A 22019-nucleotide genomic window follows, 5' to 3' on the forward strand; every position below is an offset into this window, starting at 1 on the left:
TGGTTGCAGTCCGAGAGGACTCCCTTTTCTCAGTTGTGAAACGCAACTGTGAACGCACATTATTTTTACTGCCAGTTACATCAAGTCAACTTTTCAACATTGAACACGGAAGCCCCTCCCCCAGGCTTTCTTTGGCTCTGTTGGGACGCTTTACTATGTTAAAGGCACTATATAAATACAAGTTGTTGTTGTTTAACAGGAACATAGGAATAAGGGACCATTCAGCCCCTCGAGCCTGCTCCGCCATTCAATAAGACCATGGCTGATCTTCGACCTCAACTCCACTACTCCACTTTCCCGCTCGATCTCCATAATCCCTCGATTCCCCCTCGAGTCCAAAAATCTCTCAATCTCAGCCTTGAATATACTCAACAACTCCGCATCCGCAGCTCTCTGGGACAGAGAATTCCAAAGATTCACCACCCTCTGAGTAAAGAAATTCTTCCTCCTCTCAGTCCTAAATGGCCGACCCCTTATCCTGAGACTGTGACCCCTGGTTCTAGACTCTCCAGCCCAGGGGAAATATCCTCCCTCAGAAAAAGATTAAATAATATTTCCAATGGAAATCTCTTAACATTCCTTTTTTTAAAAATAAGTACAAAATGCTGTAATGGTTACTTAGTTCTGAAACTCAATGAAGATGTGTAATTATTGACTTAATGCTACATTTGAAACCACGGCCTTGATTTTTTTAATTTAAAATGCAGACTGTGTGTGTTTTTGTATAAATTATACTTGTTAAATAATCCAAAAGTGGACTGAATTTTTTTTTTTTTTGGAAGATTTACCAGCGAACCATCTTGAAGTTGACTGAAGCTAATAGGCGCTGAGTAAAGATGTGATCCTGGTGTCTCGGAGTCCCCTTTAAGTCCCCCTCTGACCTGTTGCAGGTAATTCACTCCACACCGCAATGGAAGTAGCCTCCAGTGAGTCGGCAGTGACGGAGTCCGAGAGCGACGAGATCTTTGTCATTTCAACTGGTCCGAGCCTGGGCACGCTGCATTTCTCCAGCTTTAAGACAAAGGTACGTTGGGGGGAGGGGGGGGGGAAGAGAGGAGAGGGAGGGAGGGGGGGTGGGGAGGGGGGGAAAAGAGAGGAGAGGGAGGGAGGAGGGTGGGGGCGGGGTAGGGTGGGGAGGAGAGGAAAGGAGAGGGAGGGAGGGGGGTGGGGAGGGAAAGAGAGGAGAGGGAGGGAAGGAGGGTGGGGGCGGGGTGGGGTGGGGAGGAGAGGAAAGGAGAGGGAGGGAGGGGGGTGGGGAGGGAAAGAGAGGAGAGGGAGGGAAGGAGGGTGGGGGCGGGGTGGGGTGGGGGAGAGAGGAGAGGGAGGGAGGGAGGAGAGAGGGGGATCATCAGCTTGTGAATTATTGCACCTCCAAACCCATTGAGTGGGCCGGACCTTCGGTCTTCTGCCACCCCTGTTAGTGGCAATGGCAGTGGTAAGCAATTCTGGGCGGGCGGCCATCCTCCAGCACCCCGCCGGGACATTCGGTGCCGGGTTTGCTGGGGCGTGGAGCATTACCGCCCGGGAGAGGCGAGCCAGTGTACAACGCCCCCTTGTTACGACAGCGGCTCGATATTTGGTCACTGCCTGATCTATAATGCTCCACAGCGCCCCCCGGTGGGAACGCCTGTGGACGCAGGCGCTCCGAGCTATAGCGGCTGCAGTGAGCTAAGTAATGTCCACCTCAGGTAAGTGTGTGATTGGTTTTCTTCTTTTTTTTGTGGATTTATGTTGTGGTGGCGTGAGTTATGTTTTTGGTGGGGTTTTTTTTTCCAGGTTTTATTCCCCCCGATCTACCCCCCGCTCCCAGGCCAGCTCTGTAGCTCGGGATTTTCGCTTGCTCAGCCGGCCTAGTGCCCGGAGTGTAACGCCTCCCTTAGCGCTCCGCCCCACACTCGGGGCCCAGCTGACGAATTTTGTGACGGCCGCCGCCATTACCGCCCTGAGATGACCAGAAGTTCCAGCCCTGCATTCTTTCAGATTTCATCTTTATTCATCGTGTCTCTTAAATTCTCTTCCTTGTTCCTCCTAAACTGGAAATAGGCCAGCTACAGACTCTTGCTCACTGCATTGAAATTCCTCATTGTTTACCAGAATGTTGACTTTTAAACCATTCAGCTCCCCCTCAGTCGTCCCTCCGACTGCCTGCAGGATTTTCTAACCCAAGCTTGGCAACATCTGAATCCCTATTTATCTCGGCTTTTATTGAAATTCAATCTCGGGACGTGGGCGTCGCTGGCAATGTTCCCTCTAATTTTGTTTGGCCCATTAAGGGGCTGCACCGGAAATTCAACACACCTCGCGGGCGTGGTTTTTGTATGGAGAATCCGGCTGTGCGGGTTCCGTGGAGCGCTGAGCGGCCGTGCAGGATGCAGGGAACGTTGGTCCCATGTGGGTAAGGCCGGAATCCATTGGCCATTCTCAGTTGCCTTGAGGTGGTGAGAAAACTGAGTGACTCGCTCGGGCAGTTTAAAAAGTCAACCAAGTTTGTGTGGGACTGGAATCTCTCTCAGGCCCCAGACCGGGTATTTATTGTATTTATATAGCGCCCTTAACTTATTGAAACGTCCTAAGGCGCTTCACTGGGTCCCTCTGTACCACCGCATTTTGTAATCTCTCCCCATTTAAATAATTTGCTTTTTTATTTTTCCTACTAAAGTGGATAACCTCACACTTTCCCACATCGGCCACATGTTTGCCCTCTCACTTAGCCTGTCTATATCCCTTTGCAAATTTGTTGTGTCCTCCTCACAACTTGCATTCTCACCCATCTTTGTATCATCAGCAAATTTGGCTACATTACACTCGGTCCCTTCATCCAAGTCATTAATATAGATTGTAAATAGTTGAGGCCCCAGCACTGATCCCTGTGGCACCCCACTAGTTACACTTGGCCAACCTGAAAATGACCCATTTATCCCGACACTCTGTTTTCTGTTAGCTAGCCAATCCTCTATCTATGCTAATATATTACCCCCAACCCTTTGGGTTCTTATCTTGTGCAGTAACCTTTTTATGTGGCACCTTATCTGGAAATCCAAATACACCACATCTACTGGCTCCCCTTTATCCACCCTGCTCGTTACATCCTCAAAGAACTCCAGAAAATTTGTCAAACATGATTTTCCCCTTCATAAAACCATGCTGACTCTGCTTGACTGTACTATGATTTTCTAAATGTCCCGCTACTGTTTCTTTAATAATGAATTTTGAAATCGAGGGTATGGACAATGGATTTCTTTTCCATAGAAACATAGAAAATAGGTGCAGGAGTAGGCCATTCGGCCCTTCGAGCCTGCACCACCATTCAATAAGATCATGGCTGATCATTCACCTCAGTAACCCTTTCCTGCTTTCTCTCCATACCACTTGATCCCTTTAGCCGTATCTAACCATATCTAACTCCCTCTTGAATATATCCAATGAACTGGCATCAACAACTCACTGTGGGAGGGAATTCCACAGGTTAATAACTCTCTGAATGAAGAAGTTTCTCCTCATCTCAGTCCTAAGTGGCCTACCCCTTATCCTAAGACTGTGTCCCCTGGTTCTGGACTTCACCAACATCGGGAACAATCTACCCGCATCTAACCTGTCCAGTCCCGTCAGAATCTTGTATGTTTCTATGAGATCCCCTCTCATCCTTCTAAACTCCAATGTATAAAGGCCCAGTTGATCCAGTCTCTCCTCATATGTCAGTCCAGCCATCCCGGAAATCAGTCTGGTGAACCTTTGCTGCACTCCCTCAATAGCAAGAACGTCCTTCCTCAGATTAGGAGACCAAAACTGAACACAGTATTCCAGCTGAGGCCTCACCAAGGCCCTGTACAACTGCAGTAAGACCTCCCTGCTCCTACACTCAAATCCCCTAGTTATGAAGGCCAACATACCATTTGCCGCCTTTACCACCTGCTGTACCTCTATGCCAACTTTCAATGACTGATGAACCATGACACTCAGGTCTCGTTGCACCTCCCCTTTTCCTAATGTGCCACCATTCAGATAATATTCTGTCTTCACGTTTTTGCCCCCAAAGTGGATAACCTCACATTTATTCACATTATACTGCATCTGCCATGCATTTGCCCACTCACCTAACCTGTCCAAGTCACCCTGCAGCCTCTTAGCATCCTCCTCACAACTCACACTGCCACCCAATTTAGTGTCATCTGAAAACTTGGAGATATTACACTCCATCCCTTCATCCAAATCATTGATGTATATTGTAAAGAGCTGGGGTTCCACCACTGAGCCCTGCGGCACTCCACTAGTCGCTGCCTGCCGTTCTGAAAAGGATCAGTTTATCCCGACTCTCTGCTTCCTGTCTGCCAACCAGTTCTCTATCCACGTCAGTACATTACCCCTAATACCATGTGTTTTGATTTTGCACACTAATCTCTTGTGTGGGACCTTGTCAAAAGCCTTTTGAAAGTCCAACTACACCACATCCACTGGTTCTCCCTTGTCCACTCTACTAGTTACATCCTCACAAAATTCCAGAAGATTTGTCCAGTATGATTTCCCCTTCATAAATCTATGCTGACTTGGACCGATCCTGTCACTGCTTTCCAAATGCGCTGCTATTTCATCCTTAATAATTGATTCCAACATTTTCCCCACTACTGATGTCAGGCTAACCAGTCTATAATGACCCGTTTTCTCTCTCCCTCCCTTTTTAAAAAGTGGTGTTGCATTCGCTACCCTCCAGTCCATAGGAACTGATCCAGAGTCGATAGACTGTTGGAAAATGATCACCAATGCATCCACTATTTCTAGGGCCACTTCCTTAAATACTCTGGGATGCAGACTATCAGGCCCCGGGGATTTATCGGCCTTCAATCCCATCAATTTCCCGCCTAATAAGGATATCCTTCAGCTCCTCCTTCTCACTAGACCCTCGGTCCCCTAGTACTTCTGGAAGGTTATTTGTGTCTTCCTCCGTGAAGTCAGAACCAAAGTATTTGTTCAATTGGTCTGCCATTTCTTTGTTCCCCATTATAAATTCACCTGAATCCGACTGCAAGGGACCTACGTTTGTCTTCACTAATCTTTTTCTCTTCACATATCTGCAGTCAGTTTTTATGTTCCCGACAAGTTTCTTCTCGTACTCTATTTTCCCCCTCCTAATTAAACCTTTTGTCCTCCTCTGCTGAATTCTAAATTTCTCCCAGTCCTCAGGTTTGTGGCTTTTTCTGGCCAATTTATATGCCTCTTCCTTGGATTTAACACTATCCTTAATTTCCCTTGTTAGCCACGGTTGAGCCACCCTCCCCGTTTTATTTTTACTCCAGACAGGGATGTACAATTGCTGAAATGATATTAATGACAGCTTCACGGTCACATTTACTGATAGCAGCTTTTTATTTCCAGATGCGTTTTAAAAACCAAATTCAAATTTTTTAACTCTGAATTATTAATCTAGCCCTTGGGATTACTGTAACACACCTGTTGGGCCGTTCTTTCCCCCATCTTAACAACCCCCGGTGTCTGGTTGCACCATGCACTTTGAACCTTCACCTCGGTTCAATGAAATTTAACAGAAAGCCCTCCAGCTCCTCTGTGCTAAATCATACAGATTATTAAAAGTGCCTTTTTAAAAATAATTTTGAACTCAAGCTAGATACAAGGTATAATATAAGATAGATATTGTGTACTTTTATAAGAATGCTCATTATGTTCAAGGCCTGGTGTTGTGGCACTGCCCATGACAGTGCCAACTTGCGTCGCATTAAAGTGTAGCGAGATTCTGATGCTGGTACAACAGCTGGTGCCAGTTTTGGTTTGTAATATTCGTCTAGACGAATAAGCTGCAGTTCTTTGTGGAGATTATCTCATTTGCTGGAGGGAAAACAAAGATTAACAATAGGTTTTCTGTTTGGGTCTGAGGAGTCCATGTGTCACATCACAGCAACCATGCATTTATCGAACGCCTTTAATGTAGTAAAACCTCCCAAGGTGCTTCACATAATAGGAGCCATTCGGCCCCTCGAGCCTGCTCCGCCATTCAATGAGATCACGGCTGATCTTCGAGCTCAACTGCACCTTCCCGCCCGGTCCCCACAGGATCGTTATCGGACAAAGTTTGACACCGAAGCACCGATGGGGATAGTAGGACAGCCAGTCGGTTTTAAGGAGCGTCTTTAAAGGAGAACAAGGTGGAGAGGTTTAGGGAGGGAATATCCAGAGCTTGGGGCCCAGGCAGCAGAAGACACGGCCACCCCAGTTCCTATTTCTTTAAAAAAAAATGTACTTGGAATGTGGGCGTCACTGACAAGGCCGACATTTATTGCCCATCCCAAGTTGCCCGAGCAGGTGGTGATGGGCAGTGTTCCCTCTCTCTTTTTTTTCACGCACGGTCCCTTTAAATCTCCTCCAGCTGGTGAGTGGCCTGCGGGGGACTGTGGGGTCAGTACCCGCCCGTGTAGCCCAGGAGGGAACATTGATGGTGGGCCTCAGGAACATAAGAAGCAGGAGTAGGCCCCACGGCCCCTTGAGCCTGCTCCGCCATTCAATAAGATCATGGCTGCTCTGAGAGTCGTGAATCTTTGGAAAACTGCTCCAGAGAGCTGTGGAGGCTGGGTTGTTGAATGTATTCAAGGCGGAGATAGACAGATTTTTGAACGATAAGTGAGTGAAGGGTTATGGGGAGCGGGCAGGGAAGTGGAGTTGAGGCTTGGATCAGATTAGCCATGATCTTATTGAATGGCGGAGCAGGCTTGAGGGGCCGAATGGCTGACTCCTGCTCCTATTATGTTCTATGACTTATCAACCTTAACTCTACTTTCTCCATATCCCTTGATTTCCCTAGAGTCCAAAAGTCTATCTATCTCAGCCTTGAATATATTCAGAGATTCAGCATCTACAGCCCTCTGGGGCAAAGAATTCCAAAGATTCACAACCCTCTGAGTGAAGAAATTCCTCCTCATCTCTGTCTTAAATAGTCTTCCCCTTATCCTGAGATACTGCCCCCTGGTTCTAGAATCTCCAGCCCGGGGGAAACAACCTCTCAGCATCTATCCTGTATCAGCAGCTTCTTGAACTGGAGCAGTTTGGTTCAACTGAGTGTCTCCCTGGGCCACTTTAGAAGGCATTTAAGAGTGAACCACATTGGTGTAGGACAGGAGTCACAAATAGGACCAGACCGGGTAAGGACGACAGATTTCCTTCCCTAAAGGACATTAGAGAACAGTTTTACGATAATCCAACAGCTTCTTGATTACTGACACCAACTTTTTATTTCCAGATTTTGAGAGCTGAATTCGAGTTCTCCAATTTCTCCTCTGATGCCCCTGCCCCACCAGTTAGTCCAAGATACTCGGTTCAGATTAAGGAGCCATGTAGAGAATTGCAGGCTATAGTCACTTCTTCCAGAGTTTGTCTGCAGTCTATGAAACAGCAGGCCCATATTATCAGCTGCACTTTATTGTCCAATTACACACTGCTTGTTTCTAAAGTTTCTTTTCAAAGATATTTCAAAGTTTCTCGTTCCCATTGCCCGAGTTGCCAAGTATTTCTGAACATCATTACACCTTCCTCCTCCGCTCAGCCAGTTGCATCTTTCCAACTGGAAAATTCCTTTCAGCGAGCTCGCCCTTCTGAGCTGGTCAGTGGAACGTCGGGAGCCGTCCGATTTAGCCCAGGTCACGCAGCGATAGGGAATCTCGTCAACTGCTTTACAACTCAGCTTTGGAGCAAGCTTCCCGGAGAAAATCTGACTAATTGGAGGAAAGACTGGCTCAGCCATGTAATCTGCAGAGAGTATTACTGGCCTCTTAAAACAGCAGGACGCATGTGTGTAAAATCTCCAGTTGATTTAGTGAGTTTTAAAGGATCCCGCGTACACCATCAAAATAGTCACGGTCTCCCTTTAAAACAACTGTGGGCTGGAATCTCATTGTAACCTACACCAGCAGAGACAGAAGGCCAGTGTGTGATTCGCCTCCGCTCGAAAGGAAAGACTTGCATTTCTATAGCGCCTTTCAGGACATCCCAAAGCGCCTTACAGCCAATGAAGTACTTTTGAAGTATAGTCACTGTTGTAATGTGGGAAACGCGGCAGCCAATTTGTGCACAGCAAGCTCCCACAAACAGCAGTGTGATAATGACAAAGTTAATCTGTTTTTGTAATATTTGATTGAGGGATAAATATTGTTCAGAGCATCAGGGAATAACTCCCCTACTCTTATTCGAAATAGGGCCATGGGATCTTTTACATCTGCCTGAGAGAGCAGATGAGACCTCGGTTTAACGTCTCATCTGAAAGACGGCACCTCCGACAGTGCAGCACTCCCTCGGTACTTCACTGGAGGGGCAGGCTAGATTTCTAAGTTCAAGTCTCTGGAGTGGGACTTTAACCCACGAGCTTCTGACTCAAAAGCCACAGCCCTACCAACTTAGCCATGGCTAGCAACAAATGCAATCTGTCTCTTGGTTCAGATGGATGTAAAAGACCTCCCATGGTACTTGGTAATATCATCTTTATCATCGCCAGATTATACTTCCCGCTGGCCTTCCGAGTCACACCTGATACAAACTCTAGCTCATCCCAATGTCGGTCACCAGTTCCCTATCCGGAACTGAATTCCACTCACCACTATCCTGGCTGCCCTCCACTGACTCCCAGTGCATTGACTGCTAATTCTATTGTGCTCTCTTATTTGTTCAGGTTTTTCTTTTTCAAAGTTCAAAAGTTGACGTATAAAATCTATAGTGCCTTTCACGATCACCGGATGCCTCAAAGCGCTTTACAGCCATCGAAGTATTTTTGGAGTGTAGTCACTGTTGTAATGTGGGAAACCCGGCAGCCAATTTATGCACAGCAAGCTCCCACAAACAACAAATGTGATAATGATCAGTTAATCTGTTTTTTTGATTATGTTGATTTTGAGGGATAAATATTGGCCACAGGACACTGGAGATAACTCCTCTGCTCTTCTTTGAAATAGTTGCAGTGTGATCTTTTACGCCCATCTGAGAGAGCAGACGGGGCCTCGGTTTAACGTCTCATCCGAAAGACGGCACCTCCGACAGTGCAGCGCTCCCTCAGCACTGGAGTGGGACTTGAACCTGGACTTTCTGGAGTTCAGAAGGATGAGGGGTGATCTTATAGAAACATTTAAAATAATGAAAGGGATAGACAAGATAGAGGCAGAGAGGTTGTTTCCACTGTTCGGGGAGACTAGAACTAGGGGGCACAGCCTCAAAATACGGGGGAGCCAATTTAAAACCGAGTTGAGAAGGAATTTCTTCTCCCAGAGGGTTGTGAATCTGTGGAATTCTCTGCCCAAGGAAGCAGTTGAGGCTAGCTCATTGAATGTATTCAAGTCACAGATAGATAGATTTTTAACCAATAAGGGAATTAAGGGTTACGGGGAGCGGGCGGGTAAGTGGAGCTGAGTCCACGGCCAGATCAGCCATGATCTTGTTGAATGGCGGAGCAGGCTCGAGGGGCTAGATGGCCTACTCCTGTTCCTAATTCTTATGACTCCGAGAGCTCGAGCGTGTACTGGTGACTGAGCAGCTACAGTCACAACCTGAAATCCCATCAGAGCCGGCGAAATTCCCGGTGACGGGATGATGCCCGTGTACCTCTGCTGAGATGGTGCCGTGAGATTACAAACCTTTGATTCTGGTGGCTGGATAATTATAGCAGCTACCGGGATCTCCTGTGACAGCTGGAGATCTGAAACACTTGGGTAGTGTTTACGTCAGAGAAACCTATAACCCAGTAATAGTTCACCTCTCGCACTGTATTCCCCTGCTGTGTATCCAATACCTTGAACCTTGCATGTTTCACCAGGATGGTCTGCTGATTCCCATTACGAGAAAGTCCTTTTTTCAATTATCCGATTTGGACCCATAAATTGATGCATGAGCGTAATTTTTTGTTGTAATATGCATACTCTTTCTCTATTTAAAGGAGATACAAACCCCACTTGGCTATCTGGCCTCTCTTGTTCTGTGCGAACTGATACTTTTTCAGTTAATAAGCTAATGGGGAGGGAGAGGGAGAGAGCACCTTTATGGAAGTCCCTGGCTCACACCAGGAATTTGCAGTTAAATGCCATACCAGACCAGACCAATCCATCCCACCTACTAACCACTGCAGCACACATCGCTGTGCTTGGGATAGGCGCCTTAACGTGACCAACGGAACAGCAGTTACACCACGGTTATCTGCAAGGTTTCTGTCGATAGAGTCGTCGAAATTACAGTATAGCAGGGGGGCCATTGGGAAGTGGAAGGAAAGAAAACTGGGAGGGAATATTAATTATTTAAATTAAAAAACCCCAATCTGGAATCATTACCTTTTTGTGACCATATGAAAGTTGTTGGTTACTGGGTAGTTTGGTGGGTTTTCCTCCTCAGTAACCCTTCCCCCGGTTGAACCAGTCTGCCTTTTCCCCGCTGTACCTGAGCTGCATTAACTATTCCTGCTTGATGTACAGTAGTAAGTTCAGTCACTTTCACTCTCATTCGGCACAGATTAACTGGAAACTCTTGGGTAGCCTGGATTACACTGGGCCTCTTTTCCAATCTATCTGTGGTGGGCCTCCCATCCTCCACCCTCCATAAACTCGAGCTCGTCCAAAGCTCTACTACCCGTGGCCTAACTCTCACCAACTCCCGCTCACCCATCACCCCCTGTGCTCACTGGCCGTGTCCTAACTCGCACCAAGTCCCGCTCACCCATCACCCATTGTGCTCGCTGCCTCGTGTCCTAACTCACACCGAGTCCCGCTCACCCATCACCCCCTGTGCTCACTGGCCATGTCCTAACTCACACCGAATCCCGCTCACCCATCACCCCCTGTGCTCGCTGCCCCATGTCCTAACTCGCACCGAGTCCCGCTCACCCATCACCCCTGTGCTCACTGCCCCGTGTCCTAACTCGCACCAAGTCCCGCTCACCCATCACCCCTGTGCTTACTGCCCCGTGTCCTAACTCGCACCAAGTCCCGCTCACCCATCGCCCCCTGTGCTTACTGACCTACATTGGCTCCTGATCTGGCAACACCTCTGTCATGTATTTAACTATCATTTTAACCCATGTATAATCTGACCTAAGTTGTACGCCTTGAGAACATTGACCACAGGGGGCAAACTTGTGGGAGACACTCCTAACCTGGACTTTCCAGTATAAAAGGGGAAGCTCCACCCACCTTCAGTCTCTTGAGGTCTTGGTAATAAAGGTAACTGGTCACAGAGTGACCTTCTCTCAAGTATGGGCCTCGTGTGCATTTATACTGTATAGTAAGGACATATCAACCTCCATTTTAAAAATTCTCATCCTTGGGTTCAAATCCCTCCATGGCCCTCGCCCCTCCCTATCTCTGTAACCTCGTCAAGCCCCACAACCCTGCGAGATCTCTGTGCTCCTCTAATTCTGGCCTCTGGCCTCTGACATATCCTTGATTTTAAATACTCCACCATTAGCAGCCGTGCCTTCAGCTGCCGAGGTCCTAAGCGCTGGAATTCTCCTTTGACCAAGCTCTTGGTCACTTGTCCTAATATCCCCTTATGTGGTTCGGTGATGAGTTTTGTTTAATAATTGTTCCTGTGAAGCACCTTGGGACGTTTTACTATGTTCAAGAAATAAAGACATGAATTTATATAGCGCCTTTCACGACCACTGAACATCTCAAAGCACTTTATTGCCAATGAAGTAATTTTGGAGTGTACTCGCTGTTGTAATGTGGGAAACGCGGCAGCTAATTTGCGCACAGCAAGCTCCCACAAACAGCAATGTGATAATGACCAGATAATTTTTTATTATGTTGATTGAGGGATAAATATTGGCCCCAGGACACCAGGGAGAACTCCCCTGTTCTTCTTCAAAATAGTGCCATGGGGTCTTTTACATCCACTCGAGAGAGAGCAGACGGGGCCTCGGTTTAACGTCTCAAATGAAAGACAGCACTTTCGACAGTGCAGCGCTCCCTCAGTACTGCACTGAGAGTGTCAGCTTAGATTTATGTGCTCAAGTCCCTGGAGTGGGACTTGAACCCACAACCTTCTGACTCCGAGGCGAGTGCGCTGCCCACTGAGCCATGGGTGACACTGGCGCTATACAAATACAAGTTGTTGTGCTGTAGGTACCAAGTTCAGTGATAAAAACAGATGTACAAGGCAGTGAGTGCTGCCTTACTCTGACTTCCTCTGCACACATCAGGAGACTCCTGTCCATTCTCTCTCCAACCCTCTGGTCCACAGATCCCCAAGAGAAGAGGCGCGAGTCCGCCCGCCGCCTGCGATTGGCCGACGCCCGATCTCCCGGCTTCCGAGGGAGAAAAGCCACTGGCGGTTCGAGCGGGCGACGGCAGAGGGGATTCCCCGCCCCGGCCGCGAGCGTGGAGCGCCCGGAACTTCCACGACGTTCTGGGGCCGTTGCCGCAACTGCCGAGAGATTGGCGCGGCTGGACCACCGCTGGCCCGTTCACCAAGCTGGTGGAGAATTGCGTGAGTATACCTGCAGTCCGGCCTGTTTTAGTGGCGAAATCGGCAAAAGCACGCGAATGCGAAATGATTTACTGCAAATGCAACCGGGGAAACTGTAGCCCCCATAGGGAAGGTGAAGGGTCAACAACCATTGCTGGCTTTTGGTTCAGTCGAGTTACCACCACTGGTGAGGAAGTAGCATTAATGTCCCCTCATCAGCTGGAGTATTGTGGACCATTCTGGGCACCACATTTTAGGACAGGCCTTAGAAAGGGTACAGAGGTTTATGGATTTATATAGCGCCTTTCACCACCACTGGATGTCTCAAAGCGCTTTACAGCCAATGAAGAATGTTTGGCGTGTAGTCACTGCTGCAATGTCGGGAATGTTTACCAGGACGTTACCAGCGATAAGGGACCTCAGTTATGAGGAGAAGTTGAAAAGTTGGGACTGTTCTCCTTGGAACAGAGAAGGTTAAAAGGTGGATGGTTGGAGGTCTTCAATATGATGGATAAATAGGGAAAATATATTTCCTCTGGTGAGTGGGTCAGTAACTCGAGGTCATGCATTCAAAATCTGGAGGGGAGATGAGGAGAATTTTTTTCACTGCGAGTTGTTGTAATGTGTGACGCTTGACCTGAAACCGTGGTGGAAGTGGATTCCATCAATAATTGTACAAGGGAGTTGGACGGGTAATTGAGGAACTGAGGGGGTTACGGACAAAGTGGTGATGTGGGACTAAACACCATCGCTCTTTCAAAGAGCCAGCACAAGCACGATGGGCCGAATGGCCACCTTCTGTGCTGTAAGTTTCTCTGAATCTATAAATATGCAGCAGCCAGTGCGTTGTGTGGGGCAAGAGGGGGAAATGCTGCAGAGAAGGGTGTTTTTTTTAAATTCGTTCCTGGGATGGGGGCGTCGCTGGCAAGGCCGGCATTTATTGCCCGTCTCTAATTACCCCTCGAGAAGGTGGTGGTGAGCCGCCTTCTTGAACCGCTGCAGTCCGTGTGGTGAAGGTGCTCCCACAGTGCTGTTGGGGAGGGAGTTCCAGGATTGTGAGGTAGTCAGTGCACTGCCGGAGTTAATAATTGAAACCGAGACCATGTCAACATTTAAGAATAGGAGGGTGGTTGAAGGAAAAGGGTGTAAAGGGATACTCGATGGATAGAAAGACAGACCTGCATTTATATATCCGCTGGATGTCCCAAAGGACTTTACAGCCAATGAAGTACTTTTTGCTGCGTAGTGACTGCAGGAACAAGGCCAGTACATGGAATTAGGACACTGCTCATGTGAAGGGGTAAGCACCAATGAGGACTGGTTGGGCCAAATGGCCCCGTTTCTGTCTGTAATTTCTATGTAGGTGTAGAAGCATTTCCTGGTGTTTTCCTCCATCAGTAACAAGTGGCCATTGCCATTGAGGACGTGTTTCCATCGTGCCCATAACGTAATAAAACAAACTCCTACTCGGTGAGTTCCTCAGCGGTCGGGTGGCAATTGGGCAACGGCAGGAGCTCGAAGGCAGAATGGAAGAGCTCGTTCTGGAGCTGGTTGTGGATGCAACCATCCACAAAGATGGCACCAAGGTGAACGGGTTTAGGGAGAGGGTTCCAGAGTGTGAAGTCCGCAGGGCTGAAAGCTTCACAATCGAAGGTGGAGTGGATACAGGAGTCCCGAGTCAGAAGGAGGAGGTTACAGAGGTAGGGAGGGGAGAGACTGGGGTGGGACTTGAGGACGAGGTTTTTGAATTTGGTGCATTGGGGGGAGATGCGGAACAAATGAAGGTCAGGCCTGATGGACTTAGCAAAGGACAGGACGTGGGCAGTGGAGGTTTGGACAAGTTGCGGTTTCTGCAGTGTAAAACCGTGGCTGGGTCGTGAGGAGACAGTGGGAGAAGTCGAGCCTTTGGTTGAGAAGGATCTAATATTGCAAAGTTTCAATGGGAAGTTTCTTCTCTCCATAAAGTTAGTTCTGCCCAAGAGAATGGCAGATGTGGTGCTGATAGGATCTCGACCCTGAGGGAGCCTGGAAGAGCAAAAGAGACAATAAAGCTTTCTTATTGATGCATTTATATAGCACCTTTCACATCCTCAGTACATCCCATAGCTTTACAGCCAATGAAGTACTTTTGGAGTGTAGTTACTGCTGTGATGTCGGAAACGTGGCAGCCAATTTGCGTAAAGCAAGCTCCCACAAACAGCAATGTGATAATGACCAGATAATCTGTATTTTTTGGTAATTTTGGTTGAGGGATAAATATTGGCCAGGACACCGGGGATAACTCTCCTGCTCTTCTTTGAAATAGTGCCATGGGACCTTTTTATGTTTGCCTGAGCGAGCAGACAGGGCCTCAGTTTAATGTCTCATCCAAAAGATGGTACCTCCGACAGTGCAGCACTCCCTCAGCACTGCACTGGACTGTCAGTCTGGATTTTGTGCTCAGGTCCCTGAAGTGGGACTTGAACCCACAACCTTCTGACTCCGATGTGAGAGTGCAGCCCACTGAGCCATGACTGACACCTTTGTTACATTTCATACTCATCACCAAAGGCCCAGCAGTTCATAGTGCAGCACCAGGTGTTACCTGGCCAAGAAACACCCAATAGTAAGCTAACAAAACCATCAAATACCGTCATCATCATCATCATAGGCAGTCCCTTGAAATCGAGGAAGACTTGCTTCCACTCTAAAAGTGAGTTCACAGGTGGGACAGACAGTGGTTGAAGGAAAGGGTGGGTGGGGAGTCTGGTTTGCCGCACGCTCCTTCTGCTGCCTAGGCTTGCTTTCTGCATGCTCTCGGCGACGAGACTCGAGGTGCTCAGCGCCCTCCCGGATGCACTTCCTCTACTTGGGGCGGTCTTTGGCCAGGGACTCCCAGGTGACGGTGGGGATGTTGCACTTTATCAAGGAGGCTTTGAGGGTGTCCTTGAATCGTTTCCGCTGCCCACCTGGGGCTCGCTTGCCGTGTAGGAGCTCAGAGTAGAGCGCTTGCTTTGGGAGTCTTGTGTGAGGCATGTGGCCTGCCCCATGGAGCTGGCCGAGTGTGGTCAGAGCTTCAATGCTGGGGATGTTGGCCTGGTCGAGAGAGAACACTGACGTTGGTGCGTCTGTCCTCCCAGGGGGATTTGCAGGATCTTGTGGAGACATCGTTGGTGGTATTTCTCCAGCGATTGGAGGTCAAATACTGTAACACAGACAATGAAGGTTTTGTTCACTGCTGACTTGGCTTCTTTCCATGTTCCACAGGGCGCTGCCAATTTACCAGGGGACAACCACACCGAGAACGGCCGCAAGGTGATGTCGGACCTGCAGTTAGAAAGCGAGCTGGAGCAACTGTATTCCGATTCCTCGGGCAGTGCGGCTTCGTACCCACTCACTCAGTCTGCGCAGAGTCAGCGCAGAGTCACCTCGGCCACCAACCTACGCCGCGCTTGGTTTGGGAGTCCCTGCTTCGGCTTCCGGTCAAGCGCGCCTCAGCACCACTCCAGCATGGCCGGCAGCTGCCACAACCGCGCCGGGCAGTCTGCCCCAGCACACGGGCCGCGAGGTCTCGGGCGCCAACCCTCGGCGCAGAGCTCCGCGTCAGACAACATGGCGAGAGGCTCTCAGCCCGAGGCGACCAAAACCAGGCAGCCAGCAAACGAGTTCGATCGGATGAACCTGACCAAGCCGGTGTTTGTCGTCTCGGAGGCCAGTGAGGATCGGCAGCCCCTGGTACAAGCTCTCCATCCCACCGGCCTGAGTGGTGACCTTGGCCACTTTGAGGAAATAAGGCTCGACAAAGGCAACGGAGCTCTGGGTGCACAGGAACCACAGCATCCAGTCACCGGGTCACCTTAAATCAAGTCCAACCTCTGATTTGATCCTGTGGATGGCGTCCGGTCTCGTGTATCGCTACAGAGACCCAACCGATGCTTCAAGAAGGCAAAGCTGTATCTCATCGACAGACAAGTGGGCTGAACCAGCCACCTCTGTCCAATGCACCAGCTCCAAACCCCCTTACACCACAACACAAGCAGCAGGGCTGGTGGACGTGTAGAAAGAGTTCAAGGCTTCAGTGGCAAAGTCATATATTTTTTGGGGAGAATGGTGCTGTTGGAAGAGAGTCTTCGTCCTTTCATTGTCAACGACTTGGTTGTCCCTCGAGACAATTTACCATCGATTCCTTTAAACTGGTCAGGACTGAAGCACGATACATGCTGGGGGTGAAGTGTCTCTTGGCCAAAGAGAAACTTCACTGCTCCAGCTTCCCATTAAAAAGGTCAGGGCAACGGCTCTGTGTTTTGGCTCGAACTAAAGATGTGAATTTGTACGCCTTGATGACTTCAGCTCCTCCGGGCATTTCTCAGACAAGTGAAGACTTACTTCGATTCGACACATTGTCAGCGAATAGTAACTTGGACATGGTGCCTGTGGCAAATGTTGACTTGTAAAACTCAAAGTGCTGCTCGGTCAGTGTTCGGAGTTGCAGTATCGCTTGGGAGAAAGGCTACAATTTTCAGCATTTTAAAAAGAAAAATTGAAAACAAAACACTCCAAATCGGTTTAGACTCTGGAAACGGGTGAAGACCAATCTGAAAAGGCACGGGGCAGTGGGTGGGAAGAGGAAGCCTGGGTCATGCTCCTGGGCCCAGTCAGGCTGGAGAAATGTCTGGCACCTGCACATGGACCCACTTTTTCCCAGTGCCGACGGGCCCTGCTTTGTATTGCAGCGTTTGCAGGTCTCGGGAGCAAGCTGTGTTGTAATAAAGCAACAGGACACGTGGTGTGGGAGAAATTCTAATTATCTTCAACGATCCAAGATCCTCTGCAATTTATATTTGAAATTAGCTATTTTAATACTTGCTTTTTTTCTCTGCATCGTTGTAAACTAAGGATGTATGTAAGCTGTGTCAAAAACCTCTTGGCAAAAATGTGAAATGAATAGATGGGAAACAAGATTTTTATAGCATGTACGCTGAACACATTATAGGGGCCTTCAGTGTCTCCACACTTTGCTCTGATGTTGGTTGAAACGGTTCAGTCTCACACACATGGCCTTGCGAGAGCCCCATGGACACGTCTGCTTGGTCATCCCATGAAAAGCAGAGCTCTAAACTGAAGGGACCTCTCAAGTCACAGGGCAAAACCATCGTGTTAACTGTCCAACTCGACTGCTCTTTTTGTTGTTGCATAAACTGCAAACTTTTTTTTTTAATTAAAAGAAAACAGGAATTAAAATATCATTGGCCTGCAGGCAGCTCATGGTGTCCCTTATTTCTATAAGGTTTTCAGGGTGATGGGTGTGTGGTGAGTGAGGTAGTCATGTCGAGCCGGGCCCTGAACATCGTGGGCCGCCCCGACCTGTGTGTGAACACCACCGCAGGTCGGGGCTATAAACAGAGCTGGAGCGCCAGGCCTTGGAACATCGTGGCGAAGGTACGGCGAATGAGGGCACAGGGCCCAGACCAGGCGAGGGCCCGGGGCAGCACTGGCCAGCCCACACTGCGCGACATGTGCACAGCAGGTCTCCAGTCCTGGTTCAACCCTTGCCACTGGATCAAGGCCGAGCTCTGTCAAGCCCGTGTGGTGGCAGATGTGCAATGGTCACCACACATTAAAAAAATCCACGGCATCTTCCACCCCCTCAATTGGAGTTCAGGACTGGAACATGTGAACTCTCGTAGAAGCAAGTCATCCTCGTTCGAGGGACCGCCTATGAATATAAGTCGTTTATAGCCTAGTTTATTTGCTCGCGACCTTGCTCTCATACACAGTCACACACGTGTGCATACTCTGAATATTTCTTGTTCACTTTAGTCTCTCTTAATTCTGGTTGAAGACAAACTAGTTCATAGCACAATGACTCATAGAAATTTACAGCACGGAAGGAGGTCATTCGGCTCATTGTGTCCGCGCCGGCCGACCAAGAGCTACCCAGCCTATTCCCACTTTCCAGCTCTCGGTCCGTAGCCCTGTAAGTTACAGCACTTCAGGTGCACATTCAAGTATTTGTGAAATGTGGTGAGGGTTTCTGCCTCTACCACCCTTTCAGGCCGTGAGTCCCAGATTCTCACCACCCTCTGGAAGAAATTTCCCCTCATCTCTCCTCGATACCTTCCCCGAATTACTTTAAATCTATGCCATCTGGTTGTTGACCCTTCCGTCAAGGGAAACGGGTCCTTTCTATCCAGGCTCCTCATAATTTTATACACCTCAAAAAGGTCTCCCCTCAGGGTCCTCCAATCTTTCCTCTTGGCCATCATTCTCGAGTCCAGGCAACATTCTTATAAGTGAAGTTGCTTTCACTGAATGAAGTCCATGCCTGATTTCTCCAAATGCCCTTCCAGCTGGACCAGCCGTCTCACCGTCCCATCTTTCCAACTCATCGGAAATGCTGCTGTGCATAGTCCTGTACACCCAGCACCCGGGTCCCACACTCTCACTAACCCTAACCCCACCCCACTCAGTCCCACACTCTCACTAATCCTAACCCCACCCCGTCCCACACTCTCACTAACCCTAACCCCACCCCACCCAGTCCCACACTCTAACCCTAACCCCACCCAGTCCCACACTCTCACTAACCCTAACCCCACCTCACCCAGTCCCACACTCTCACTAACCCTAACCCCACCCCACCCAGTCCCACACTCTCACTAACCCTAACCCCACCCTGTCCCACACTCTCACTAACCCTAACCCGAACCCCACCCTGTCCCACACTCTCACTAACCCTAACCCCACCCAGTCCCACACTCACTAACCCTAACCCCACCCTGTCCCACACTCTCACTAACCCTAACCCCACCCAGTCCCACACTCACTAACCCCACCCAGTCCCACACTTTCACTAACCTCACCCCATCCGGTCCCACACTTTCACTAACCTCACCCCATCCGGTCCCACACTTTCACTAACCTCACTCCACCCTCAAGCTCTGAGCCCCAAGGTGTCCATTTTCAAAATTCTCACTCGTTTACAAATTTATCCCCCGTTCTGCCCAGCATGCCTCTGAGCTCCTGCATGGACCTTTCAACTCCTCGTAACATTATACATCATCTTCCTTCACCACACCATCGCCAGCAGTTCCGTTCCTGCCCCCTCGAATTCTCTACATTGTTCCCTCCATCTTTCTACCTTCTTTTGACTGTTACACAAGAACATAAGAATTAAGAGCAGGAGTAGGCAATTTGACCCCTCGAGCCTGCTCCACCAGTCAATAAGATCATGGCTGATCTTCTACCTCAACTCCACTTTCCTGCACTATCCCCATATCCAATTGTTCATCCGATCCCCATTGTAGCCTCCTTTTCCCCTTAATCCTGTCCTTTTTACTCATTAGGCTAGGGATATGGTTATTGGGAAATGGGAGAGGTGGATAGAAATTCGCGGAGATGATTACCTGCTCGCTCATTGACAATTGTAGCTTTGCAGTGCTGATGTCCTCTCCTGTTTCGTCTCGCCATTCTTTCACCCCATTGCTCTGCTCATGGGGAAATGTGATCATTGGTCAACACGTGCATTCATCCCTTGTCTGTACCTGACTTGTTTATGGGAAGGGGAGAATCTACAGGTGTGGCGGGGACTGGGGAAGAGGAGGTGGCAACTAGAGGGATGAATCAGAAAAATTGACAGACATTCGGCCCATCATATCTGCGCCATACATCGACCGTTCCTGGCAGAATGTGACTCGTGGAGTCCACCTGGGATCTGTACTGGGGCCACAACTGTTCATTATTTATTAATGACTTTATCAAGCATTTATCTAATTCACTTTAGAAAGTTACTATTGAATTTGCTTCCACCACCCTTTCAGGCAGCGCGTTCCAGGTCGTAACTCAGTGTAAAAAAAAAAGATTCTCATTTCACCTCTTTTGCCAATTAACTTAAATCATCATAGACAGTCCCCAGTATCGAGGATGACTTGCTTCCACGCCAAAAAGGGATGAATTTACAGGTGTTTCAATGAAGGACCTAATATTCTGATCCCAAACTACATCCTGAAGGGTGGGAGATGCCTGTGGGTGGATTTTTTCAATGTGGGGTGACCGTTGCACACCAGCCACCACACGGGCTTGACAGAGCTCGGTCTGGGTCCAGTGGCAAGGGTTGACCAAGACGACTGGAGACCTGCCCTTCTCTGGTTACCGATCCTCCTGCCAGCGGAAACGGTCTCTCCTTATTTATCCTATCAAAATCCTTCATGATTTTGAACACCTCGATCAAATCTCCCCTCAACCTTCTCTAATCCGAGGAGAACAATCCCAGCTTCCCCAGTCTCTCCACGTAACTGAACTGAGAACATTGAAGCAGATGAAAGGCTGCACCAGCCCCAGCAGAGGTGGCTGTTTTGCAGAGGCAGAAAGAGAGAGAATCACATTTATATAGCACCTTCCACAACCATTGGACGTCTCAAAGCGCTTTACAGCAAATGAAGTACTTTTCAAAGTGCAGTCACTATTGTAATGTAGGAAACGCAGCAGCCAATTTGCGCACAGCAAACTCCCACACTGTGATAATGACAGATAATCTGAGTTTTTTTGTTATGTTGATCGAGGTATAAATATTGGCCAAGACACCAGGGATAACTCAGCTGCTCTTCTTCTAAATAGTGCCATGGGATCTTTTACATCCACCTGAGAGAGCAGGCAGGACCTCGGTTTAACGTCTCATCCGAAAGGCGGCACCTCCGACAGTGCAGCTCTCCCTCAGCACTGCACTAGGAGTGCCTGCCTGGATTTTTGTGCTCAAGTTCCTGGAGTAGGACTTGAACCCACAACCTTCTGACTCAGATGTGTGTGTGCTACCCACTGAGCCACGGCTGACACTAAAGAGAGGGTGAATGGGCTGGAGACAAGTAGGTTGCATATACAGTGAAGGAGATTGCCTGTCCATGAATTGTGACCTTGGCAGATCAAGTGTCCTCACAGACCCACCACTCATGTAATGCCCGATAGGACAGAAGCATGATCCATAGCTTGTTTTTAAACTTAATCTTCAATTTGTGGTAAAGAAAGATTCTACAATGAGTGAACAAATATCAGACTTCATTGTAATATGCCCTTAAGTTAATAACTATTCCACCCTTGTGAAACTAGTTTTGGGTCACGAATTGCTTATTGAGGTCGTGCGGATAATAGAAGGTCTATTTCTGTCACTACGTGGGGACAAGTACATTACTAGCTATAAACAATCTTTTAGTACTAAATTGTTAAGTCCCAGAGACAGAAAGGCACCTATTATTATGGTCTGGGTATCTATAGAACAGATGCAACAAAACAGATGATTTTTGGAGTTATGGTAAACATACAGAAAGAATTTGCATTAAAATAGCAGCATATCACATCTCTCAAACATCCCACAGCACTGCACATGCATTTATTACTTTGTCACTGACACAGTAAGTCCCCGTGAGTGCAGCCAGTTACGCGGGTGAATGCGGCAGTCACCTTATTCAGCAAGATCCCACAAACAGCGTGAGATGGCCAGTTAATTTACCTTTTTATAAGATGTTCGTTGAGGAAGAAATGCTGGCCAGGACACAGAGAGAACTCTTTGTTATAGTTCTATGGGATCTTCAACATCCACATGAACCACC

At 48.4% G+C, this 22019-nt stretch overlaps 1 protein-coding gene across 1 annotated transcript in view; it reads left to right on the forward strand.

Moving 5' to 3' along the window:
* Window positions 1-17673, forward strand: part of LOC139268330 (uncharacterized) — a 66836-nt gene extending 49163 nt beyond the window's left edge. Inside the window, exons 5-7 of the mRNA XM_070886408.1 lie at window positions 891-1024; window positions 12214-12459; window positions 15685-17673. Coding sequence (XP_070742509.1) covers window positions 891-1024; window positions 12214-12459; window positions 15685-16278 — 974 coding nt within the window. The 3' untranslated portion in view covers window positions 16279-17673. The remainder of the gene's footprint in view (window positions 1-890; window positions 1025-12213; window positions 12460-15684) is intronic.
* Window positions 17674-22019: the final 4346 nt, after the last annotated feature.

This window comes from Pristiophorus japonicus, chromosome 8 (assembly GCF_044704955.1).
Source record: "Pristiophorus japonicus isolate sPriJap1 chromosome 8, sPriJap1.hap1, whole genome shotgun sequence".
Taxonomy (NCBI): domain Eukaryota; kingdom Metazoa; phylum Chordata; class Chondrichthyes; family Pristiophoridae; genus Pristiophorus; species Pristiophorus japonicus.